Source organism: Plecotus auritus (assembly GCF_963455305.1).
Source record: "Plecotus auritus genome assembly, chromosome: 4".
Lineage (NCBI taxonomy): Eukaryota > Metazoa > Chordata > Mammalia > Chiroptera > Vespertilionidae > Plecotus > Plecotus auritus.
Window position 1 is genome coordinate 125,313,378 of NC_137775.1, and position 27,111 is coordinate 125,340,488.

Genomic DNA, 27,111 nt, shown 5'->3' on the forward strand with positions numbered 1-27,111 from the left:
ACTGGAGAGGTGTATTCTGACAGCCCTCTTGAGTCAGAGGGAGAGGACTGTCCCCAACTTTAATTCTTATCTTCTCATAAAATCAATTTAAATGAGAGACTTTAGATTATTGCATTGTGATAAAGCCAATTTTTTAAAAATTAAAGCATGCACATTTATTAAAGAAGCAAGGTGAGCAAATCTGCACATCTAGTGTATGACGTGCAGATGGGCTCTCAGCTGATCTTAAGAGTGAGTGGAGTGGGGAGTTTCTGCTTCCTATATCCTCCTGTCTATAGGTTTGTTTGTTTTTTAAATCCTCTACTACAGAGCCTGGTACAGAGAAACTTGGAAGGTCTCCTTTATGTTATTTTTCTTTCTTTTTTTAAATCCTCACCCCAGGATATTTTTCCATTGATTTTTAGAGAGAGTGGATGAGAAAGTGAAAGACAGAGAGAAACAGTGATGTGAGAAAAACACATCGATTGGTTGCCTCCTTGATTGGTTGCCTCCTTCATGAGCCGGACCAGGGCCAGACTGGGGAGGAGCATGCAACTGAGGTACTTGCCCTTGACTGCAATCGAACCTGGGACCCTTCAGTACACAGGCCCAAGCTCTATCCACTGAGCCAAACCAGTTAGGGTTCCTCCTTCCTTTGTTAATGGCTTTTCCACAATTTATGAGAAGCACCTGGCAACTTTATTTTGACAAACCCAAGACTGCTGGCTTCACTGAGATAGACTGCTCTCTTTTTTCACCCTCCACCCTCTTAGTTTCTGGATGATTTAGCTATCTATTCTCTGGTTACAGTAAGTTTCCTCCTCCACTCCCCCTTTTCCCCATCTCCTCTCCTGCATTCTTTTGTGAAAAGGAGAGATTTTTAACCCTTTGTTCCCAAGATAATGTCTTCTACAAGCAGCCTGCAAAGCTTTTTTGGCTTTAATTTTCCTGCCTCAGTTTCCCTATTCATCTTGTCCCAGAATTTTCCTAGCTTCTTTCTGTGCTGCCTAGGAGGAGGTAAGCTTGACATCCTCTTGTGTTGAGTAGCCAGCCCCGCAAGTGCTTGGTGCTTAGCTGAGAGTGTGTCCAGAAACAGGACCATGAGCCTCTTTAGCAAATTGTTTTGAAGCTCATCCTATATCTAATGAATGGGTGATTGAAATGTATTTCAAATTTTTTAAAAATGGGTAACATATTTTTAGAACAATTACATAAGATGCTTTTTAGCAGGAAAAGAGCGAGAATACGTACATTAATATGAAGAGTATTATGGAAGGTCCTGTTACATTCAAAGCAAGTAGAAACTTGGTCTCTCTTTGTTCATTATCTTCTTAATCTTGTAAGGCAAAGAGTATCCTCCCAAAATATCTTTATTTAACCCGTTAATTGAGATGGTTTTTTACACTTTGCTTCAATTATATTTATTTATTTATTTAATTTTTAATTTTTATTTTTATTTTAATAAATCTTTATTCAGATTATTACAATTGTTTCTCCTTTTTTCCCCCATAGCTCCCCTCCACCCAGTTCCCACCCCACCTTCTGCCCTTACCTCCCCCCCACTGTCCTCATCCATGGGTGTATGATTTTTGTCCAGTCACTTCATGAACCCCCCATAACCCTTTCCCCCTGAGAATTATCAGTCCACTCCCTTTCTATGCTCCTGATTCTATTATATTCACCATATTATTCTGTTCCTCAGGTTTTTAATTCACTTGATTTTTAGGTTCACTTGTTGATAGATATGTATTTGTTGTTCATAATTTTTCTCTTTACTTTTTTCTTCTTCCTCTTCTTTAAGAATACCTTTCAGCATTTCATATAATACTGGTTTGGTGGTGATGAACTCCTTCAGCTTTTTCTTATCTGTGAAGCTCTTTATCTGCCCTTCAATTCTGAATGATAGCTTTGCTGGGTAGAGTAATCTTGGTTGTAGGTTCTTGCTATTCATCACATTGAAAATTTCTTGCCACTCCCGTCTGGCCTGCATAGTTTCTGTTGAGAAATCAGCTGACAGTCGTATGGGTGCTCCCTTGTAGGTAATTAACTGTTTTTCTCTTGTTGCTTTTAATATTCTCTCTTTGTCTTTTGCTCTTGGCATTTTAATTATGATGTGTCTTGGTGTGGTCCTCTTTGGATTCCTTTTGTTTGGGGTTCTGTGCGCTTCCTGGACTTGTAAGTCTATTTCTTTCACCAGGTGGGGGAAGTTTTCTGTCATTATTTCTTCCAATAGGTTTTCAGTATCTTGCTCTCTCTCTTCTTCTGGCACCCCCATAATTCTGATGTTGGTACGCTTGAAGTTGTCCCAGAGTCTTCTTACACTATCTTCAACTTTTTGGATTTTTTTTTTTTTCTTTTTGCTTTTTCGGTTGAGTGTTTTTTGCTTCTTTGTGTTTCAATTCTTTGACTTGATTTTTGTGTTCCTCTAGTCTGTTTTTGGGTCTCTGTATAATATTTTTTATTTCAGTCAGTGTATGTTTAATTTCTAGTTGGTCCTTTTTCATATCTTCGAGGGTCTTGTTATATTTATCGGCCTTTTCTAGGATATTCTTGAAAAGCTTTATAACCGTGGTTTTGAATTCTATATCCAGTCGTTTGTTTTCCTCCATTTCTTTTGTTTGTGATCTGATTCTTTGACGCCGAATTTTCACTGCTTCCCTGAGTTGGTAAGGTAGATTTGTGTGCTAGGTTTCCAATATGGCCCAGTGGGTCTGCCTCCCCAGTTAACCTGAGGTGGACACTCTTGGTGCACCCCTTTGTGGACTGTGTGTACAGCCTTGTTGTAATTAAGTCTTGATTGTTGTTGGTATCACTGGGAAGAATTGACCTCCAGGCCAGTTGGCTGTAAAGATCAGCTGTGTCTATGCTGGGAGAAGTTCGATGCTGGAGACAGCCTTATAGGATTAGACTTGCCAAATTGCAATAGCCTCTGTGCTCAGCTTGGATGGGGTGGAGTCTCAGTCTTGGCTTCCCGAAGCCTTGCCCTTGTGCACACGTGCGCGCCTTCAGACCTCTGCCTTCCCCGGCACCTGAGTCTTCGCCCGAGAGTCCAGACTCCCCCCACAAGAGCGTGGGTCCCCAGGGGCTCGCCTGGAACTGGGGTTCACTGCAGTCAGAACTGGGGCTCAGTGCAGTCAGGAGCCTCTGACTCCCTTCCACTAGGGAAAGCCTGTGGCAACCTCTGCAGCCTTTGTGCGCACTGGCACGCGCGCGCCTTCAGTCCTCCGCCTTCCCCGGCTCCCGAGTCTCCGCCCGAGAGTCCAGACTCCCCCCACAAGAGCGTGGGTCCCCAGGGGCTCGCCTGGAACTGGGGTTCACTGCAGTCAGAACTGGGGCTCAGTGCAGTCAGGAGCCTCTGACTCCCTTCCACTAGGGAAAGCCTGTGGCAACCTCTGCAGCCTTTGTGCGCACTGGCACGCGCGCTTTCAGTCCTCCGCCTTCCCCGGCTCCCGAGTCTCCGCCCTAGAGTCCATACTCCCCCCACAAGAGCGTGGGTCCCCAGGGGCTTGCCTGGAACTGGGGTTCAGTGCAGTCAGAACTGGGGTTCAGTGCGGTCGGGGGCTTCCTTCCCCCTTCCGCCAGAGAAAGTCAGCCAGGCTCTCAGCCGCCCTTCCTCTCTGCGCGCACAAAGACCCTTTGCCGTACCTCCAATTCTCTGTGAGCTTTTCTCTTTCCTTCTAGTTGTAGAATTTTCACTCAGCCAGCTTTCCTGTGGTTCTGGATGGTGTCCGTTCTGTCTTTTAGTCATAGTTTTGAAATTGTTGTGCGAGGCAGCAGTTTAGGTGCTTACCTATGCCGCCATCTTGGTTTTCCCTTCAATTATATTTAGTAAATAAAATCTTCAATACTGGTACCTGCAAAATTAATCTGGAAAATGTCTAAATAAATACTAAGTGGTATATCATTCTGTCAAACAAACCGTACTTATGTCTAAGTTGGAGTGAATATGTATGAGATATATATTCTGGTTTTCTCCTTAGGAGAAAAGTATATAATTGAGTCTTTCTCCCTAATGATTTCAGTCGTCCAGTGATTTATGTCAACATTCATCTTATTTATGCATATATGTGTCTAGGCATCTTTATTTCTCTATCTCGTGGATACTTATTTAGCATTTACTTTGTCCTAGGCTCTCCTTTAAGAAAATCAGTGTGTGTTTATCTAAAAATAACTGACTCATAGAGCTTACTATGAGTCAGGCCCTGCTCTAAATACCTCATGTATATTAATGCAGAGTTGTCTATGTTGTACTGAAGCACAGAGAGGTTAAATAACTTATCCAAGTTCACACAGCTCATATGCAGAATTGTTAGCAACCAAGCCTTGCACCTTAGCAGCTCCAGAGTTCGTGCTCTTATCTATGCTGTGTCAAATATCTTATTCTACTTACCTTTGTCTCCTGACTTCATTAGCTGCACTTGCCTGGATGATGCTGTCTTTTCTGTACCTGTGGTGCATGGAAGCTTTCCATGACGACCTGGAAATCCTGTCTTGAGAGTGACAGGTCATATAAGAGCTTATTTTGATAGGCAGGGTATTTATTACAGCTCTTTTTGAACTGATGATTGGCCATGTGGAATATTGGATGGGATTATATGTCAGTTATGCAAAACAGCCTCACATAACAGCCCTAGTTATATTAAAACTAAACTGAGTCTGTGTCCTGGAAATGTTGTGTATATGAAATTGCTTTTCTTCCTACCTTATCTTTTATACATAGGTAGTTCAGATATTGTCATTTCACTATCAGCATCATAAACTTGAAGTTCTTTGGTGGGTTGACAGTGTTCTAGTGATTAGTATATGAAGATTATTCATAGGTCCTCAGAATTTCTTATGTGTGGCCCAAAACTATTCTTTTGTATTAAACTGCTTTAGTCTTTATAAGAGACTGAGATATAAAGTCAATCCTATGTTCTCATCTTAGTTTCTCTGAAGGGTCCTTGAAATTGCTTTTAAGGAAAACTCCACAATCTAATGAACCAAAGATGAATTAGATTGCCTGCTATCCCCATTTTTGTTTGTTTGTTTGAGAACCTCTTTGAAGAACAAATGATATAGGAAATTATATATATTTTGCTTGCTTAGTCTTTTATAGGAATGGCTTTGATTACAACTTTATCCCAATTTCAAAATATTTCCTCCCATGCTTTACATTAATGTATTTTTGTTATATAAAGCGTCAGAATGGTCAGCACCTTGTTAAAATGGTCTTCAAAATGCCTAACCCCTTCATTTCAAAGTGTCCTTCGGGATTTTGTCTGAAAGGGTTCCTGATTATATATGTCGATTAATGAAATCAATATTCCCTACATACCCTTCTACTGTACAGGCCCTGCACAACAATTTCAGTGAATACAAGCTATGTGTTCCAGTTTATCGTAGTAAATGTAAGGTAGCAATTATTCCTGGAGAAGGGGTTCTTATCTCCCCCTCCCGGCCCGCCCCTGACCCCCAGGATAGAAATCAGGCAAAATAGATTCAAAAGAAGATTTACTGAAAACAAGATGGAGGGAAAGAAAAAAAGGAAGGGAGCTGGATGCATCAAGGGAGCACCCTAACAGATAGTGTGGCTCCCCGAACCGCTGCTTGGGTCAGGTTTATGTAGAGCTGGGTTTCTCCATGCAGGTGCATCTCTTTGTTCTTCAGGTTCCACCCTGGGCTGGCATTTACTGGCACAGCTGCATTGGTTTGGAGTGTACCTGAAGAGAAACTTTAATCTTATCTAAAAGAGCGTCTCTAGAAGATATAACTGAAGAGCATTTCCGTCCATCTTAAGAGACGCTTAGCATGTCTCATTATTACAAAGGTCCAAGAAAACACTCTGTAGTACACCATTTTTAGCTAAGTTATCTTTTAGAATTCTAGAGTTCAGTGATGCTCTAAAGTTCTAGTGTGCTCACTTTCCAGGTGGAGAAAAAGTGAGAACAAAGATGTGATAGGACTCATTTGTAAGAGAATGACAGGTATGACCAAACAAGAGCCCATGGGTCCTTGTTATTGCTGTAAAGAGGGATCATGCCCTGCTTTGTGTCACGTGTGTGTAAAATGTGTACTTGTATACCAAACATTCCAGGAGTACCTTGGCTTGAAAAATGAGGACCACATCTGCATTTTCCTATTACTTCTCTTCAAAAACAAATTTATCTTTATTGTTGAAAGTATTACAGATGCCCCCCCCCCCCCTTTACTCCCTTAACTCTCCCAAACCCCCCTCTTTTCTTTAACTCATGTCATTCCGTAAGTACTTACCCACAACCACAAAGTTCAGGTTATTGATTCAGACAAAGGTGTTGTAATATTTGCAGTTGTTTTAATTGAAACTATTTAAACTGTGTTTCTTTTTCAAATGATTGAAAAGTCAGTGAAGAGTATCTAGAGATGAAAAACTCCAAGGTAGGGGAACAGATCTCAGAATCCACAGGAGAGGGACATGAATGCTAATTACACATTGACTTGAATTCCTGATTTGTCATAGCTCCTGCAGGTTGTGTCTTGGCTGTGGGCTATTCTGAGGGCCTCATTTGTATTTGAGATTTTCTTTAATATGATGCCTCCCCAGTGAGCTCTTTAATCTCGTACTTATTTTCAATTCTTTTTCTCTAGATATAGGAAACAATTAATTAGCAGGTAAATGTAGCTCTTGGTTCTTTTGGTTATTGAAGATTAAAGACTTTTTTTTTCCTCTTCCCATTGATCTCCATGAGGGACATTTTTGGGATGGTATGTCTTTTGGCCTTTTGGATTGGAAGATGAGATACTCAGTGTTCATTTTTTGTTATCATCATCCACCACCATTATTACCACTACCACTCAAGTGTCCTTCTTGATGAGTAGGCATTCCTTCTGGGTAGAGAGCTAATGTGACTTTGTGCAGTGTATTTGGCACTGAAGAGCTGCTCTCCCCCACTGTCTGCTGAGGAAGAGACTTGGCATTGGTAGGTACAAGGTAACCTTGAAATTCACTTAGTTTATTTATGAGCAGGGATGAATTTGTTTCCCATGGTAATCGAATTGAGGGCTTGACCTTATTAGATGGATTGAGTGAAAGGATATGTGGACCTCTTTCCCCAGCTCCACATATTTTTTGACTTGCCACCGAATGCCTCCAGTTAAACCATATATGTGCCTATGCCCTTTAAAAAAAATATATAGTTTTATTGATTTCAGAGAGGAAGGGAGGGGAAAGAGAGTTAGAAACATCAGTGATGAGAGAGAATCATTGATTGGCTGCCTTCTGTATGCCCCCTTGCTGGGGAATCGAGCCCACAACCCAGGCATGTGCCCTGTACCGGAATCGAACCTGAGATCTTTCAGTTGACAGGCCAATGATCTGTCCACTGAGCCAAAGTAGCTATGCCCTTTTAAAATGTGGCCCTGAGTTACTTTACATTCCATAGTATGGGTACCCTTGAGTTAGCTCTGTACGCTGCTGATTTCCTGTGTGATTTTGCCGTAACTCCAGCAGAGATCCAAGGGCACTTCTGACCCTCTTCCTGTTTCTGTAACTTTGGTGTAGGGCCTTGCCAGAGGACAGTCAGCTGTATCAACGTAGACAGCATAGAGAGACCTTCTTCCCCTCTGTAGGATTTGAGTCAGCCATGCCCCTCTGTGTGTAGACCTCCTGTTCCTTGCCCTCTCTTGGGCCTCCATTAACCCTGGTTAGCTGCACACGAGGAAACTACTGAAACCTCTTCATTGGAGGTATAAGTTGTTCACCCTCACTCCCACCCCAGCCTGATCATGTTTCTCACATACTATACCCATCTCCTTAGCTTTAGAAAAGTGAGTAAGTCTGAGCAATAATTTCAGTGCAGACACCTGACTGTAGGTGTCATCTTTATATTGTCTTCTTTTCTGTGTTGCTGTATTATGACAATACTTTTTACCTTTAGCTCTTAATTGGCTTTCTCTCTGGCATGGCTCCTTTTTGCTTTTGAAATGTGACTAGATGGAGTGTTCAAGAGCGTGATCTGACAGGCGGAGTTTTGAGGCAGCTGTCCTTTTAAAAATTTCATATTCATTTAAAAATGAGTTTTTGAAGAACAGACAGTTTGAAAGGATTTTAATGGTGCTCACTAGCAGTGTGGCTGAACTTGATGCTTGTGCTGTAGGCTATCTTTAACCTGATCAGTGGGGACTAAAGACATGTTTAGAAAATGGAATTCTGGACTTTCAGGCTGTGGCTTCAGGCTGCTTGATCCAATGTGACTCTTCCATACAGGTATGAAACTTGGTCATGACCCAAGCCAAGCATATACCCTAATTATAAAACAAAACCCTGTGTGTTTGCTAAGGGATGTCACATACTTATTTCTTTTGACACATAAACATGTTTATCTCAAAAGGTTTCACAGAGAAAAAAAGCATTGCTCAGTATGTCCATAATCCATATCTACACTAATAAAAGAGAAACATGCAAATTAACCATCACTCCACTACGCCAAGCCACACCCACCAGCCAATCAGGAGCGAGAATGCAAATTAACCCAACTAAGATGGCGGCCGGCCATGGAGCTGGAGCAAGCAGGAGGCTTGGGTTGCCCCGGCAATGGAGGAAGCTAAGCTTCCCGCCCGCCTTGGCTGGCCCTGGCCTCCGCTCAAGGCTACAAAATTTCAATTATAGAAGATTAAATAAATCCTAGATACTTGCTTCCAGCTGGCTCTGGCCTCGGCTCAAGGAGGTGCTGAAAAAAACAAAGGAAAAAGAAAAAAAGGATGGGCTGGGAACCTCGGGTCACCAGGGGGTGATCAGGCCAGGATGGGATGGCAGGGGCCGTTGGGGGTAAGCAGACCAGCAGGGGGCCAGTTGGGGGTGAGCAGGCCGTCAGTGGGGGTCAGTTGGAGGTGATCAGGACAGCGGTGGGGGGGGGGCAGTTTGGAGTGAGCAGGCCAGCAGGGGGGCAGTTGGGGGTGAGCAGGCCAGTGGGGAGGTAAGGTGGGAGTGAGCAGGCTAGCAGGGGGGGCAGTTGGGGGTAATCAGGCTGGCGGGGGGCATTTGGGGGTTAGCAGGCCGGTGGTGGGGGGCAGTTGGGGGTGAGCAGGCTGGCAGGCAGAGTGGTTAGGGGCAATCAGGCAAGCAGTCAGGCAGGTGAGTGGCTGGAGCCAGCAGTCCCGGATTGTGAGAGGGATGTCCGCCTGCCGGTTTAGGCCTGATCCTTGTAAACCCGCAGTAGGATATCCTTCGAGGGGTCTCAGATTGGAGAGGGTGCAGGCCGGACTGAGGAACACTCCCTCCTCTCCCCCCCCCCCCACCCCTGTGCACGAATTTCGTGCACCGGGCTACTAGTATTTAATATATACTGGGGTTAGGCACCTTTCCTATTTTTAGGCTCCTAACTTCCTAAACTGTTTGGATACATACCCTTTTTTAACTCAGAGTGTAAAGGTTCTTCAGGTCAATTCTGTCCTTGTTGTTTTAAAAACTTCCTAACTCCGGGAGAAACCAAGATGGCGGCATAGGTAAGCACCTAAACTGCTGCCTCGCACAACAATTTCAAAACTACAACTAAAAGACAGAACAGACACCATCCAGAACCACAGGAAAGCTGGCTGAGTGAAAATTCTACAACTAGAAGGAAAGAGAAAAGCTCACAGAGAATTGGAGGTACGGCAAAGGGTCTTTGTGCGCGCAGAGAGGAAGGGCGGCTGAGAGCCTGGCTGACTTTCTCTGGCGGAAGGGGGAAGGAAGCCCCCGACCGCACTGAACCCCAGTTCTGACTGCACTGAACCCCAGTTCTGGGCGAACCCCTGGGGACCCACGCTCTTACGGGGGGAGTCTGGACTCTCGGGCGGAGACTCGGGAGCCGGGGAAGGCGGAGGACTGAAAGCGCGCACGCGCCAGTGCGCACAAAGGCTGCAGAGGTTGCCACAGGCTTTCCCTAGTGGAAGGGAGTCAGAGGCTCCTGAATGCACTGGGCCCCAGTTCTGACTGCACTGAACCCCGGTTCCAGGCGAGCCCCTGGGGACCCACGTTCTTGTGGGGGGAGTCTGGACTCTCGGGTGGAGACTCGGGAGCCGGGGAAGGCGGAGGACTGAAAGCACGCGCACGCGCGTGTCAGTGCGCACAAAGGCTGCGGAGGTTGCCAGAGGCTTTCCCTAGTGGAAGGGAGTCGGAGGTTCCTGACTGCACTGAACCCCAGTTCCAGGCGAGCCCCTGGGGACCCACGCTGTTGTGGGGGGAGTCTGGACTCTCGGGCAGAGACTCAGGAGCCAGGGAAGGTGGAGGTCTGAAGGCGCGCACGTGCGCGCAAGGGTAAGGCTGACAGGAAGCCAAGACTGAGACTCCACCCCATCCAAGCTGAGCACAGAGGCTATTGCAATTTAGCAAGTCTAATCCTATAAGGCTGTCTCCAGCACCGAACTTCTCACAGCTGATCCTTACAGCCAACTGGCCTGGAGGTCAATTCTTCCCAGTGATACCAACAACAATAAAGACTTAATTACAACAAGGCTGTACACACAGTCCACAAAGGGGTGCACCAAGGGTGTCCACCTCAGGTTAACTGGGGAGGCAGACCCACTGGGCCATATTGGAAACCTAGCACACAAATCTACCTTACCAACTCAGGGAAGCAGTGAAAATGCGGCGTCAAAGAATCAGATCACAAACGAAAGAAATGGAGGAAAACAAACGACTGGATATAGAATTCTAAACCACGGTTATAAGGCTTTTTAAGAATATCCTAGAAAAGGCCGATAAATATAACGAGACCCTCGAAGATATGAAAAAGGACCAACTAGAAATTAAACATACACTGACTGAAATAAAAAATATTATACAGAGACCCAAAAACAGACTAGAGGAACACAAAAATCAAGTCAAAGAATTGAAACACAAAGAAGCAAAAAACACTCAACCGAAAAAGCAAAAAGAAAAAAAAAAAAATCCAAAAAGTTTAAGATAGTGTAAGAAGACTCTGGGACAACTTCAAGCGTACCAACATCAGAATTATGGGGGTGCCAGAAGAAGAGAGAGAGCAAGATACTGAAAACCTATTTGAAGAAATAATTACCGAGAACTTCCCCTACCTGGTGAAAGAAATAGACTTACAAGTCCAGGAAGCGCACAGAACCCCAAACAAAAGGAATCCAAAGAGGACCACACCAAGACACATCATAATTAAAATGCCAAGAGCAAAAGACAAAGAGAGAATATTAAAAGCAACAAGAGAAAAACAGTTAATTACCTACAAGGGAGCACCCATACGACTGTCAGCTGATTTCTCAACAGAAACTATGCAGGCCAGACGGGAGTGGCAAGAAATTTTCAATGTGATGAATAGCAAGAACCTACAACCAAGATTACTCTACCCAGCAAAGCTATCATTCAGAATTGAAGGGCAGATAAAGAGCTTCACAGATAAGAAAAAGCTGAAGGAGTTCATCACCACCAAACCAGTATTATATGAAATGCTGAAAGGTATTCTTAAAGAAGAGGAAGAAGAAAAAAGTAAAGAGAAAAATTATGAACAACAAATACATATCTATCAACAAGTGAACCTAAAAATCAAGTGAATTAAAAACCTGAGGAACAGAATAATGTGGTGAATATAATAGAATCAGGGGCATAGAAAGGGAGTGGACTGATAATTCTCAGGGGGAAAGGGGTATGGGGGGGTTCATGAAGTGACTGGACAAAAATCATACACCTATGGATGAGGACAGTGGGGGGGAGGTAAGGGCAGAAGGTGGGGTGGGAACTGGGTGGAGGGGAGCTATGGGGGGGAAAAAGGAGAAATAATTGTGATAATCTGAATAAAGATTTATTTAAAAATAAAATAAAGTAAAATAAAGAGTAAAAAAAAAAAAAAAACAAAAAAACTTCCTAACTCCAACTCTGTTGGTATTGGGTGTAGTTAGCTGTGTTGTTTAGATTCACTTACTGTGAAACCAGTTCCAAGCATCTTTGGGATTGTCTTCTTGTTTGTTGTTCTTGGTAGATCTTCACTTGGTCCTTGAGAATTTATGGCATACTGAAATTATGTGGAACTTTTCTGTAGAAGCATTCCATATTTTGAAAAAACTGGTTCAGAGAAGTCTGAAGGTTAAAGAACTCTGTTACCATAATATGGAGGAGTTCTGTAGAGCCGCTGCGAACCTCTGCTCTGTCAAGTATGATTTCTGTGGGGCCTTACATGTGCAGCCATTTGTGTCTTTTTTTGTTTCAGTCACCTTAAAAAAGCAACAACAAAAACCAAAACCACAGCAACTATATTTTTTAGAGCAGGTTTAGGTTCACAGCAAAGTTGAGCAGAAAGTACAGAGTTCCCCTCCTCCCCCTTACCCGCTACTATGACAGCCCCCCACCAGAGTGGTACATTTTTTATAATTGAGGAACCCGTAGCTTATGTTAGGGTTCACTCTCAGTGATGTGTTTTCTGTGGGGTTGGGCAAGTGTGTAATGACATGTATCCATCATTATAGGAGCATACCGAGTAATTTCACTGCCGAAAAAATCCTCTGCTGTGCCTGTTCATCCCTGTCTTGTCCTCCTAGCCCCTGGCAGCAACTGATCTTTTTACTTTCTTCATAGTTTTGCCTTTTCCAGAATGTCATAGTTGGAATTAAACAGTATGCAGCTTTTTGATTGGCTTATTTCTCTTATGTATTTCCTGTGTCTTTTCATGGTTTGATAGCTTATTTCTTTTTAGAGCAGCATAACATTTCTTTGACTTCATGAACCACAGTTTATTTATCCATCCAGCTGCTGAAAGACATGTTGGTTGCTTCCAAGTTTTGGCATTTATATATAAAGCTGCTATAAATATCTATATGTAGGTTTTTGTGTAGATACAAGTTTTCAGCTGTTGAAACGTATGGTAAAAGTATGTTTAGTTTTGTATGAAACCGCCAAACTGTGTCTCAAAGTGGCTGTACTATTTTGCATTCCCACTTGCAATGAATGAGAATTCCTGTTCCACATCCTCACCAGCATAGGTGTGTAGTTGTTTTAATTTGCATTTCCCCAATGACATACAGTGTGGAGCATCTTTCATATACATATTTGCCATCTCTAAGTCTTTTTTGGTGAGAATTGGGTTGTTAATTTTGTTATAGTTGAGATTTAAGAATTTGGGGTAACAGTCCTCTATCAGTTAAGGTTTTTGTGCTGATATTTTTGACCAGTGTGTGGCTCAGCTGTTTTTCAGTTGTTGCTATTTAAAATCTTAGATCCAGAAAATCAAACTATGAATGAGGTGAGATTTCATAGTCGTCTGGACACAAGTAGCTGTGTTGCAAAGTCCCAACCTTAACTTCCTTGATTTTTTATTTTCAGGTCAATGTGACTGTGGACTACATTAGAGCAGCCAGCCCAGCCACAGAGACGGTGCCTGCCTTTTCAGAGCGTACCTGTGCCACTGTCACCATTGGAGGAATGTGAGTGCTTAGCCAACCATAACTAAGAGTTCTTTCCTCATTCATGTCTCTCCTTCCTTTCACCCTGATTTGCTTTCCGTTGCTCTTAGCACAGTGATTTATGATTGTTGTGTGCCTGTGTAGCATTTTATGTTTGCAAAGTACTTTTTAATCACTCACTAGCTAATCATTTACTTCACCATTATTGTTTTTTAGGATTTATTGGGCTATGTGTACTTGGCACTATGTAGCACACATTATTACTTTTAATAATGCCATTTATTGAGTGTCAATCAGGCCCTAGGTACTATCCAAGTTTAGGAAGTTCAATTACAGATCCTTCCCTCCTCCCCTCCACACGCCCCCCCCCCAAAAAAAAGAGAAAAACAACACCCCATAAACAACAGAGGGAAGAAGAAGAGAGGTTAATTGGACATTTTCTTTGTGTAGATGTATGTAATCAGTAGATGACAGGGTCTTCCCCTTATACTGTGCTGGCTGTTTTCTGTTTATATTCCAAAGTCTCTTGAGAGCTTGATTGATGAATAGTCTATGGAGGGAGGTATCTGATGGGGGAAGGAGGAAGCCTGCTGGTCCTTGCTTCCACATAAATAGTAAAACAGTCAGTCCCTAGTTGCAATTCTTCCTCTGCATAAAATATAACAGCATGCTAATTGTTTCCTTCTCTATTTAACAATCTTAAGTGCTGTTTGTTACCAAACTGGTATTTTTCTTTTAAAGGGAGCATGATGGAAGGGAAGACAAGAATAGGTTTCTCATTAATGCAAGAATTGTCTTATTGAAAGCACAATGAAACCCGTTAGGAGAAACACCTCTTCGCTCCAGCAAGCCTCTGAAAGGAAAGAGGATCTTGCAGCTAATTTACCTTCCAGAAGCTCTCCCACAAAACAGGAACCTTTTGCCTTCACTCGTGTTACCACATTTGGAAATAAGTATTTTTAGCCACTGTTGCCACTCCTATAACAATCTGAGGCTTCCTTTTTGCTGAGAGGAACTTAATATAGGCTTTTGATGTCATTACCTCAACACCATCACAGATATCATGCTTGTTAGAAACAGCTTCGTGACAAATTAGGTAATAATTTTGAAATGGGAGAATGAAGGCAATATTGTGATCATTCTTCTATCTGTATAACTAGAAATATTTATTATCAATTCATCATCACTTCTTAGGGAGCTTGATGCAAGCTTCCCTACTATGGAGAGCTGGAATGTTAATATTCCCTATATTAAAATTTTTACTGTCACAAATAAGGAATCCTTTCAGTAGATAACTGCCCCTCATACTTACTGGTAAATACGACATCACTACTGTAAAAATGCACATCTTTATTTTTGGCAGATGGCTTTCTCCCCTGTTTATCTAACAATCTTTTAGAGTAGATTTTTTTTTTTCATTTAGTTACCAACGAGGTATATTTTTAAAGTAAATTTACACTGCTTAAAATTAGATATTCTAGGAGTGTTCTTTTTGTTGCTTTTTTTTTTTTCCGGTTTTGTTTTCTTTTGGGGGTGGGGAGTGCGTGTTCTATAAGGATTTTTTAAAGACAATTTGAGACAACTGATTTAAAATTTTTTACAGAGTAGGGTGTCCTGGCCATGCCCATGCCATGAAACCTTGAGGTTTCAACTGCATTGATCTTGGCTTTGACCAAGATTACTCCTTCAGGCTAGCCTGTCTTTCTGCAGAGGTTGGGTAACTATGTCCAGCCAATGCTCTTGGTAGGAGGATGCCAACTTTTTTTTTTTTTATCAGTTTGGTCAGTTAACATCACAGTTGATTAGTCATAATCGACAGACTGTATCTGTACTTAAGGTTCCTGCCAAGGATGGTACCTTGACCTTCTACTTCTTGGTTCTGGTAGTTAGATTATAAGTAATGTGTTTTTTTTTAATGATTTACCTTGAATTAGACCAGCCTGGCAGGGTACTTGAGAAGCATAGAGTTCCCTCTTAGGTTTGTTTTTACTAAACTAGACTTTGGAGTAAACTACTCAGCTAAATTTGGGAGAAATAGAAAATTTAGTGATATTGTTGAGACCAGCCCTCACTAGACATTAAGCTCCTTGAAGATAGTGATTTTCGTCTTTTTTATTCCTTGTTGTAGTCTCAGTATTCAGTGTAAGGTAGGAGTTCAATAAATTTGTGAATGATTTGTGTACTGTATTGCAAAGTGTCCCTTTATGAAGCATAACAGGGAGTACTTAGAGGTTTCTTTTTCTTTTCTTTTTTTTTTTTTGAGTTACAGGTTTGTTTTTATTGATTAATATTGAAAAACTTGTTTCTGATAGTTTTCCTCTTTTGTTTGATTATTGGAAGCTCAGTGCCAAAGATCGTACATGTCTAGAAAGTGTACCTGGAAGCATGCCTCTGTATTCCAATCTTACTCATAGCTTCTCGTTCCTTTTCCTTGCCTTGATTTTGTTTACCTTTTTTTCTGATTTTTCTATGCTTAAACAATTCCTAGTAGTGTAGAAAAGTTGAGGTAATGTATTTAATAAAAATGTCCAAATACTTGGCTTATATTCAGAATTAAGGTATACTAAAAGCATTCCATCTGACTTTAATGCTTAGTTGTTTAAAAACATTGGCTAGAGAAGAGGATTTAATTTTTTTATTTCAAATATTTTAATTTAATTTTAAACACAGAAATAGACATGTATTTCCAAATCTTTGATGTATGGGCAGCATGATCTGTGATATTCTGGTGAACAGCATAACTTCCTCTTTGGCGTAAGGACTTAAAAACACTAATCATGGAACCATAGATTTTTGTGATATGTGCCTTCCCCTTCTATTATAGTTGGCCAGCTCATGTTTATTTTGCAGCCATATTTTCTTATTAAACCTTTTAAAGTTTTCATCTGTTTTTATAGACATCCTTTTTGTATTTATATTTAATTTTTAATGTAGCATTAATAGATTACATAATTAAGGTAACAAGCACAACCAGTATATATAAATATGGAGACAGAAACAAATGACACAACAGACTGGAACACAATTCCAGACTGGAACACAGGTGTGCCATTGTGGCCCTCAGTCACTCTAATGTCATCAGCCAATAGATTTAGTGAGTTACAGAAAGTCCAGGTCAGTTAAGGGAAGGTTAGTTAGGATTGCTTTTGTAGTAATGCATTGCCTCTTTCAAAGACAGGTTTTGTCTGTCTAAGTTCGTAGAAATGCTGTAGAATTAAGAAGCAAGCCAATCTAAATTATGTCTGTCATCATCTGTTGACTTACCCACCTACATATAGGCCTTTGTAGATCTAGTGGCTTTCCTGTTATTTGAGAGATCAGCTGGGATTCTCTGACTCTGGAAGAGCTTCCCGCAAGCTGCTGATTCCAGGGGAATGAGGAAGATGAAGCAGCTGAGATGGAGACTCTTAACAGGTTATTTCAAAGCAGATTTTTAAATGTATTTCAGATGTGCAAGTGTGTGAATTGCCTGTATCCTCCATAGGGTTCAGTCTAATCTAGCCGTGGGCAAACTACGGCCCTCGGGCCGGATCCGGCTGTTCTATCGGGTTCTCTTGCTCTCCCCTCCGCTCCTTTAATTTGAATTTATATTAGTTCACACAAACACTCCACCCATGCTTTTGTTCCGGCCCTCTCGTCCAGTTTAAGAACCCATTGTGGCCCTGGAGTCAAAAAGTTTGCCCACCCCTGGCCATTTTTCCTCTTGATGTTTGGGAGGGAGTCTGGTGTGACACAGTCTTCAACTCCCCATCTCTTGCCATCTGGGGAATCAATGAAAATGAGGTTCATCATTCCTCTACTAGATTAAAATTTTTAAAAAAATAACTTCACTGTGGAGTTGGCAAGAGTTGTTATTTGCTAATCAAAACAGTTTAAATAAAAAAGTAAAAAGATCAAACTTTGAGTTGTTTCTCTTTCTCTGGCTCCTAGGTTGGAAATTAGCTGCTCCTTTTATGCTGTTTGTGACATGAAGCTGTCAAGATGGCACTTCCTGTTAATTACTTTTTATTGTATTTAAGACACTTAAATAACTCTTCTTGTGATTTAGTCTTCCATGTAATTAGCTCCAGTGATTAAAATCTCTTTCTTTCATTATTGCCAGAGCCTTCTTGAGTGAGATTTTTCTGGGGTGACCTTTACTTGTGCTGGACTTTTCTATTACTTTGAGCTCCAATTTTGAAAACCTATATAATCTATTAACTGGTTGCTCATGTCTTTCTGCATATCACATTTGCAAAGAAAAGTGTTAAAAGAAATTTTGTTCACATTTATAAAGGGGCACCTCAACTTAGTGTCAAGCCTCACACATACACACTTAAAATTAACACCACCCCATCCCCTATTCCTGGAAAATTGTCACACACACAGTAGATATAGTGTCACTAAAGTATTTCCCCAGTGCTTCCCATTATGTGAAGCATTTCACAATAGCAGGAGATAATAGGCATGGCCCATTTTCGGAAAGTGAATGCCAGAGATGGAACTATGGAGTAGGCACAATTAGGAAATGCCCATTTATTTTCTGCACTAGGTCACGTTTTTTGAGAGGTGATTTGTTTTTTGTAACAGTGCTATTGGAAACATTATTTCAGTCTACTGGTCCCCTGCATTGCCCATCTCTGCTTCCCCTTTTCCCCTCTCCCTGTTATCCATGAAAAGCCACTGATTACAGTTCCCCTTGATGCTGCTTCAAGTTTAGGGCCTTGCTAGCAGGGAGTCAAAGCTCTACTGGGCTTGGGCATCTTAGTTCCCTCTTTGTTTAAGGGTTGTCTTCCAGCAGGCTCAAAGCCATCTTTATGAACTTCCTTTGTGTCTCTTTGGGTTCTTCATAGATAGAGCTTGTCTTTATTATCCTACATAATAAAAGCCTAATATGCTAAGTGTCCAGTCCTCTGGTCCGCCATTCAATCAATCAAAGCATAATATGCTAATGATATGCTAAGGCTGCTCAATTGCTCACTATGACCTGCACTGACCACTGGGGGGCAGACTGGTCGACCAGTTGCTATGACGTGCACTGACCACCAGGGGGCAGACGCTCCAACCAGTAAGTTAGCTTGCTGCTGGGGTCCAGCCAATCGGGACTGAGTGAGACTGGCTGGACATGCCCTGGAGCCCTCCCGCGGACCCTCCCCTACTGGCCAACCTCCCACATCCCTCCCCTGCCCTGATCATGCACCAGTGGGGTCCCTCATCCTGGCCTGCGCCCTCTTGCAATCCAGGCTGAGGGACACCCCCCACCCTCTAATGTACGAATTTCGTGCACCAGGCCTCTAGTATATTTATATAAACCAGACTATTAAACTTACAAGGAAGTGACTTCTTTTGCTGCTGCTTTCTTTTCACGGGTTCCAGTTTGCAGTGATAACGTCTTTCCTCAGCTGTTGCATTAGTGACTGAGCAGGAAGTTAAGTCTTGTCCTTCTACAATACTCTTTTATAATCCCAGTTTGGCTTTTCTCAGCACGGTGGGAATATGTGTCATGCAATCCCCAGCTTTTCTGTCCTGAGTTCCTAGCTTTAAGGCTTTCACCGTCAGGCTGAAATTCCTGTCAGAGTTTTCAAATTTTAATACATACTAATAACTGACATTCTAGCTAAACATAAGAAGAAACTCTATTTTCTGGCCTAGTGTTCTTACTGAAAGTAAAGTACTTTTTTGACTCCTGAAGAAGTACAGAGACAATATTAATGCCAGTGGCTCAGCCAATAGGTAGGATCAGGGTAGTAACCAATCCTTTTCTCTGCAGATTTATTGGTTACATTTAATCAAACTTAGTGCCTACCCCCTCTCCCCCCGCATATTTCCCTACTTTGACAGAAAAAGAATACTCCAGAATAAGGCCCATCCCCACCTTAAATCATAAACACCGAGTCAACCCCGCCCCCGAAAGAGCACCTTAGGTTGTTTTCTGGAAGTCATAGGCAGCTTGATTTATATAATTGTGCTACTTCTGCTATTTTGAGTGGTAGTAAGTATGCATGTCTGCCATTTGGAAGCCATTGGAAGTCTCTGTGGCAATTAATTTAGAATACCCTGGAAGGAATTAGTTGAATAACGTCACCTATCTCCTGCTAGTATATAGCTGTCATTTTAAGGGACTGGTCCCTGCCCTGACTGGTTTGGCTCAGTGGATAGAGCGTCGGCCTGCAGACTGAAGGGTCCCAGGTTCGATTCTGGTCAAGGGCATGTACCTGGGTTGCAGGCACATCCCCAGTAGGAGGGGTGCAGGAGGCAGCTGATCGATGTTTCTAACTATCTATCCTCTCCCTTTCCTCTCTGTAAGAAATCAATAAAATATATTAAAAAAAGAGAGAGAGTGGTCCCATAAAACGCTATAAGAAGGAACATGGCTTTTGCTAAGGGTTCAGTGTGGGAGTCAGGGAAACACTAGTTAGTTTCAGACAGAGCTCTCTTTTATTCAATTATTTTGTGGTTGTCTACCCATGCAGCCAAGTCTTATTTCTTTAAAGACCTCTTTGTTTCAGATTATTATATTACCATCATGTCTATATTGAAGTTCAGTTAAGTTTTTCATAGTGGAACCCTTGGATCATACATACCAATCAGCAGAATCCTTTGCTGAGCACCTTGTACTCTCTTTCTTTCCTTTTTCTTTATTCTTTTTTTTTTTTTAATATTAATTGAGTATAGTGTCAGACATTGGGTGGCTTAATATTTTCTGAGCTGATCCTTAGAAAGCTCCCTTTCATCAGTTTCCCAAAGTATATAACATGGAGGGCCTGGAGGAAAGGGAAAGTTTTCTCCAGATAAGGGGAGCTTATCATAAGGGAGGAACATTCTGGAATGTTTAGAGATACAGATAAGTGTATTCAAAATAATCTCAGAGGCCTGTTTGAAAAAGTAATAATGCTGTCCATTCATTCTGATTTCCTCAGATTAGCTGAGTGAAGTACTGGGCCCAGACAAGGGACAGGTTGCTGTTTCTATAGCTGCCTACCATAACAATTCATTTATCTGTTTGTTCATTCAACAAATATTCGTTGATCGCCTACTGTGTGCCAGCCACTGGGAGTATAGCAGTGAACAAAGATGGTTCTGAGTGGTAAGGCTATCCTAGCTGTAGTTCTCAGCATTTCTTTGCTCAGGAGTCCTGTAGGTATTCATTGTCCTTGCCACCCACAGGACCTTGTTCATGTAGATTTTTGTTTGTTTTTTGCTTTAAGAATAAGTGACTTTATTGAAATAGTACCTACAAAGGTTCTTTTCTCTTAAGGTTTTCCCAGGGACTTTTAGAGACTGTACCACTTAGAAACAGGTTAAAATATAAATGAAAGATAATCTTTCTTGTATTTTCATTTTTTTTTTTTAAGAGGCAGTAACTTAACCTCTGAGTAGACAAAATAAAATGCTCAGGTGTCTACCCACTGAAGCTCATCTGTCCTTTCCCACCACACATTATAGCTTGTGGGCCATTCAGTGTTGATAGAGCTCTGTGAATCCTGACAGTTCATGATGGTACCCATCCTGCTCCATGTCCGCCTGCTTCACCTGGCAGAGGCACGGACACCACCTTCCTAACACTGTCTGCCGTTCACTTTTTTGGATGATTATCCTTGTAACTTTATAAATTAACACTATTGATTTTTAAATTTTTTTTGCTCTAAACAGTATCTATTTACTAGCTTATATTAAAGATGAGTATTTACACTATTACCTACACTCTTTATCCCCTAATTTTGTTATTATTTTATAGTGAATTTTATAATTTTCATTTATTCTGCTTCTGATTAACTTTATAGCAAAAGTATTAGGAAGTTTGAATGCTTATATTTTCCCCCCTCCTTTTAAAAATGTTATATTTTTCCTGTTATCCGATTTATATTATTTATTGCATTTCTCCTCTGTCACTATAATGGACTTCTCAGTTTTGCTTATAAATTGGTCCACACCCACCCCAATCTACACTAATAAAAGAGAAAGATGCAAATTGACCATACCTTTGTGAAGACCACCAGCCAATCAGGAGTGAGTATGCAAATTAACATAACAAAGATGGAGGGTTAATTTGCATACACAGGTGCCGGGGGCAGGATGCTTGCGTCGTCGCCATGGCAATGACGCAGGTGTTCCACACCGCCCCAGCCGCTCTGGGCAGCGTGGGAAGGCGGAAAGGCGGCTCTGGCCAGAGCTAAGGCGGTGCTGGCAGCCAGGGGGAAGGAAGCCCATTCTTGCACAAATCTTCGTGCATCGGGCCTCTAGTAGCAGTTATAATTGTGTGAGTGTTACTGTTGGACCAAGAAGTATGGTAGAGTGATTAAACCTCTAGAAAAGAGTCCTATGTTGTTAAACCCCAAATAAATGTTAATTCTCTTTGTGTGTGTGTGTGTGTGTGTGTGTGTGTGTTTGTGTGTGTCTCTGTATGTCTGTTGTTTTCCTTTTTGCACATTTTCATGTGTAGTTGCCACTATATCTCAGAAAGTTGTTCTTTTTGACTCTGAAAGCTTATCTGTCTCTGGAAATTTTATTTGTTGTTTCTTGAAATTTTATTAAAATATTTCTTGGTGGTGTTTATTTTTTAATACTCAATTGGTTTTTTAAAAAAATGCACTGAAAATATTTATTATTTTGGAAAATCAAAGTAAAGTCATTTCAGAAGAAAACAGTGTTACATAATATGATTAGAAAACACATTTTCTGACAGATTGTCTTTTTACAGCCTCTATGCGGTCTCCACTTTCAGTCCTTGGTTATCCGGATTCTTTCTAGCGAGTCTTCCATTGATTATTAAGGAAGTTTTTCTGTATTTTAGTTGTAATTCCAGTTTGTTCCTGGGAGCGTGTCTTTGCAACATCCACATACTCTACCACCATTTCCCCGTGCTCCCCCCCATCCCCACTAAAAACAACAACCTGTACTCAATTTGCTTTTAAATCTGAACACCCATGTCTTCAACTCAAGGAGATTCCCGCCCCCCACCCCCCCCCCCCTTTTTTTTTTCTTGAATTATTTTCTTTCCTTCTCTTTGCCCCTGACTCTGGAAATTCTATCAATATATTGTATCTTATGCTTCATATCTCTAACTTTCCTTCCATTTGTTTTAAAGATCCCCTTTACATTTTTCTTCTACATTCAAGGAGATGTCTTCAACATTATTTCCCTGCTCACTAGCCAGACAGCCATGCATATTGACTCATTTTCATGCATTCCTGGTCTCTTTCATCTCACTCATTCATTTACTTAGTTCATTTATGAAGTAATTTATAAAATGTCTGGTATGTACTAAGCACTGTGTTAGGCATTGGGAATATATTGCTAGTTCTAAAACTGAAATGATTTGTGCCCTCATGACATTTATAGAAACTGTTCTCTGACTCTTGCTCATTCAAATTAAAAAAAAAAATTTTAGCACTTATATTTAAAATTTTTCTTTTTTAAGTGTTCTATTTTAATAGCATACTGAATATAGTATTTTCTCTGATATATCTGAGAATACTCTTTAAAAATAAAAAACAGCTGAAACCGGTTTGGCTCAGTGGATAGAGCGTCGGCCTGGGGACTGAAGGGTCCTGGGTTCGATTCCGGTCAAGGGCATGTACCTTGGTTGCGGGCACATCCCCAGTGGGAGGTGTACAGGAGGCTGCTGATCGATGTTTCTCTCTCATTGATGTTTCTAGCTCTCTGTGCCTCTCCCTTCCTCTCTGTAAAATATCAATAAAAAAAAATATATTAAAAATAAAAAAACACACCACCCTCTTCCATTGACTTACCTGTTTCCCCATGACCAATTGTTCTTTGTTTCTGTTCTTTCTTTTCATTCATAAGTTCTGAAGTATTTCTGTGGACCTTGATCTATATTTATGAAGGAAGGACCAGATGTGAGTTGGCAGCAGGAAATATCAAAGGCAGTCTTTTTTATTCGGTCCTGAAAGTATCTGGACCTGGAACAGAGAAGAAGCAGGCAAATTTTAGACCTGACTAAAATCGTCAAAGCACAGGGGGTTTTCCTAAGCCAGTAGAGAGCTTCAGTGTATCTCACTGGGTTGGCATAGGACATGGGGTCAGGGGTAGGACCTGTGATGTACTTGGCCAATTCTGTCTCAAAAGCTATTTCTCTGCTTTTTTTTCAGGATACAAACTCCATCTAAGGTTCTTCTCCAGATGAATCATCTAACCTCTGTTCTGTAACATATATTTCTTTGAACTATCTCCTATAACCATCTCATATGACATTGGGAATTTGGGGAATCTCATTGGTATAAAGTTGAAGTCATGTTGGTTTTAACCCCCAAATATACTATAGTATTGAAACAATAAGAGAGTTAAAGGGAGAGCTTTAGCAATAGCTAAAGAAAAATCTGAAAATGTAAAGTTGAGAAATCTATCACAGTAGCTTCCTTTAGTGTAAGTCATGACTGCTTTAGTGGCTTCAAAAACCTTTGTGTTTTTTGCTCTATAGTTTTCTGCTGTTAGGCTGAAAAGTGCAGTAGAAAAAGCTGTGAAGACACTCCTCCTATATTAAAACAGTGGATTTAGTGATGAAAGGCTACATCCTGGATCAGATTTTATGTTTTAATTAAAATGGTCTCTATTGGAAATAAAGCCCTCTACTTACTCATCTGGAAAGAGGAGGAAGCGTGAGAGCCCCAGGGGTAAAGGCTACTCTGCCAGTAGAGATTTAACTGTGAGCTGAGGTTAATTTTGCTGGTGCTTAGGCTAGAAAGTTTCATAGGATTTAAGTGGTCTACCCATGTCCCGGCTCTTCTTTAAAGTCCTATTTGTTTAGGGGGTTTTGTTGGTTTTTGTGTGAATGTCACCTAATCAGAAACACACATAGAAAGTATGCAATTGCCCAGCCGGTGTGGCTCAGTGGTTGAGCATTGACCTGTGAACCTGGAGGTCAGGGTTTGATTCCTAGTCAGGGCACATGCCTGGGTTTCAGGGTTGATCTCCAGTAGGGGACATGCTGGAGGCAGCCAATCAATAATTCTCTCTAACCAATGATGTTTCTCTCTCTCCCTCTCCCTCCCTCTCCTTTAAATCAATAGAAACATAAGCAATCAAAGAAATGTCTGTGCTGTACTTGCTGGTAGAGTATTTCTTGGAGTTTTGCTAAGGGTCAAAACCCTCTTAGCACCTCTGTGGGCATCATAGGGACCAGAAAGAGGCTGGCTAGTCCAGCTCTTCAGAATGGTATTCCTGATCAATTGGTCAGATCATGTCCCCAAAGCCTACGCACTGTGGTGCTTTGTATTTCTCGATAAAGGTCCTTGAGATGCCCCTAAATCTCCCCCCAATCTCATACCATCTCCTTTCTGTCTTTCAGGATTTGTGCAAACTTTCTGATATGCTGTTAACACACTTTCTTGTTTTTTAACACCATTAGGGCTTTATTCATGTCCATATCTGTCTTTTCTGTCATTTCAGTAGGACCTTGTAAAGGATGTCATGTGGACATAAATTCTCAGTCTGCCATTCTTACCTCCCTTGAGCATTCTTTCTTTATTCCTTTGGATAGTGCAATTGATGTGATAAGGAAAAGGGGACATTTGATGTAGTTACCAGTAAGCAAAAATGCTTTATCTTTTTTATGCCATGTCTCAGCCCCTTTCTCTTTACAGTTCCTGTGGCCAGCACAGTACCAAGTGATAGAGGGAAATAAAACTGGCGTTTTTATAGATTTTTCTATTTCCCAGTTGTGATGCTCCTTGACAGGGATTTGCTCCAGTTCATACTGAGTGAATTTTAAAAAGAATAATAAAAATTATAGTAGCATTTTCAAAAGCTTAGAAAATAGTGTAGAATTACCCATTATTTATTCATGCTAATATAATAGCTGCTATTTGGAGGGTATTCCTTTTGAAGGCTGGTTATTTTTTAAGAATTTAGGAATGAGAACACTAACCATAGTGTTGAGGTGAAGTCTAAGGCAAGTTATTCTTGGATGTTAAGATTCTGTGGATTTTTTCTAAGGTAGGCTTTGGAGGTGAGCAGACCTGAGGTAAAACCTCAGCTCTTCTCCTACTTAGCTGTGTAACCTTGAGCCTTTGTTTTTTCTTGTGTGAGAAATAATAATCTCAAGCTGTTGTGAAGATAAAATGTGCTAATGCATCTTAAATGTTTAGCTTAGTCATTAAAACAAATCAATCAAGCACTTAAATCAGCCTGGTCACCTTCGACCTTATTTCAGATCCAGTGGTCACTTCTGTCCTTTCTTTGTCCTCTCCTCAACATCTTTAGTTACTTCTTTTTGCTTAAACCTTTTTCTTTTGTAAGAATTTTTCTTGAATATTTTTATATTCCAGTCTCTTTTTTTTCTTCTCACTAGCCCCTGGCCAAATTCGTCTACTGATAATACTGCTCCCTCACAGAATGTCCTAAGTATTAGCTTAAATAAGATATAGAAAATGTTCAAAGGTTAATTAAAAAACAAAACAAAAAGGCCCCTTTGGAATTTGGCTTAGTTTTTGTAGTAGTAGTTCATTTTTATTGTTTCACAGCAGGCACTTCAGTTTGGATTCATCTCTTTTCACATTTTTAAAATTGTCATGATGGCTAAATTACATCAATTTTTCCACTAACTATTGAATGTATACTATGTTAACACAGTAGTGGTTGATAAGTACTTGCATAAAGGTAGAAGTAATAGATTTTCATGAATAATTTTTAATGTTTCAAGAAGTTTAACACACATATACCACTGAGTAGGCACACAATTTATCCCTTATTAAAAGCCACATATTGACTATCTTTCAAACCAAGAGTTATGTAGCAAGCAACCTATATGGATATACTTGCTGTAGTTAGTGATCTCTGCCTCTCTACTTTCTGTCTGTATATCTGAAAAGGCAGAGTTCTACTCAGTGTCTTAGGAAGTGCCTTCTGTGCCCCCACCTTAAAGTCTTACTGAAAGTCAGACTCTGTGGAACGTAGAGAACAACCCTTTTTGTTGTGAGGACTTTGCGAATTTTTGTGCTATCCGTAAAAATATGTTTACAACAGGTGGAACTTGGAGGGATTTAGGGACTACTTGGACCTTGGAGGTCAATATGTATGCAAGTATGCAGAGTTGTTTAATAGCATGACCGTCATAAAGGGTAGAGGAAACGAGACTGCCTTCCATCAGGTTTACCGTGTGGATTTTACTAGTACATGGAGACTTAAGGCTTTCTGATAGATCTGCTTACATATCAACTGTGGTTCAGCAGGCTGTTGCCTTAATGTGAGCTTCCATTATGTTAAAATTGTGATTTTACGTATCAGTTCAGTAGCAAGGGCAATTATACTACAGTTCTTGTATCATCCCTCCTCCTTCCAAAAAAAAAATAATAATAATAATCTTGACTTTGATAGCAAAGTCACCTTTTTTTTTTTCTTCTTTAAGTGAAGAAACAACTATATAAAGCATTTATTCTTGTCACCACTTTCTCAAAACCTCCCTCTGAAACAGTTTCCTCTTGTGTCACTTAGTACAGCCTGGGGCAGTGGAGAGAGATCTGACCATTGAGTGAGAGTTGACACAAAGGGAAGTGGAGAATAAGAAATAACAAAATCTTGGCCTTTTTAACTTGGTTCATTTGTTGCTTAAATTCGAGCGATGAATCATTGAGTGAAAAATATTATGGCTTCTAAATCGTATGAAAAATGTTGACTACCAGAAAACATATTTGTTTCAACTTAATTTTATAGGTGGAGACTCATGTCTAGTGTTTTCACCTGCAGAGGTTCTATACTTTATGCAGTGAAAGTCTAAAGAAGCTGCCACATTCTAGACCTTAGCCACACTGACATTGGTCTTGGTCCAATTGCTGA

At 41.0% G+C, this 27,111-nt stretch overlaps 1 protein-coding gene across 1 annotated transcript in view; it reads left to right on the top strand.

Annotated features, from left to right (window-relative positions):
- SND1 (staphylococcal nuclease and tudor domain containing 1) overlaps positions 1 to 27,111 on the top strand; it is a 495,060-nt gene that overhangs the window by 219,077 nt on the left and 248,872 nt on the right. The window contains exon 12 of the mRNA XM_080663510.1: positions 13,259 to 13,359. Within this exon, the coding sequence (XP_080519636.1) occupies positions 13,259 to 13,359 (101 nt within the window). The remainder of the gene's footprint in view (positions 1 to 13,258; positions 13,360 to 27,111) is intronic.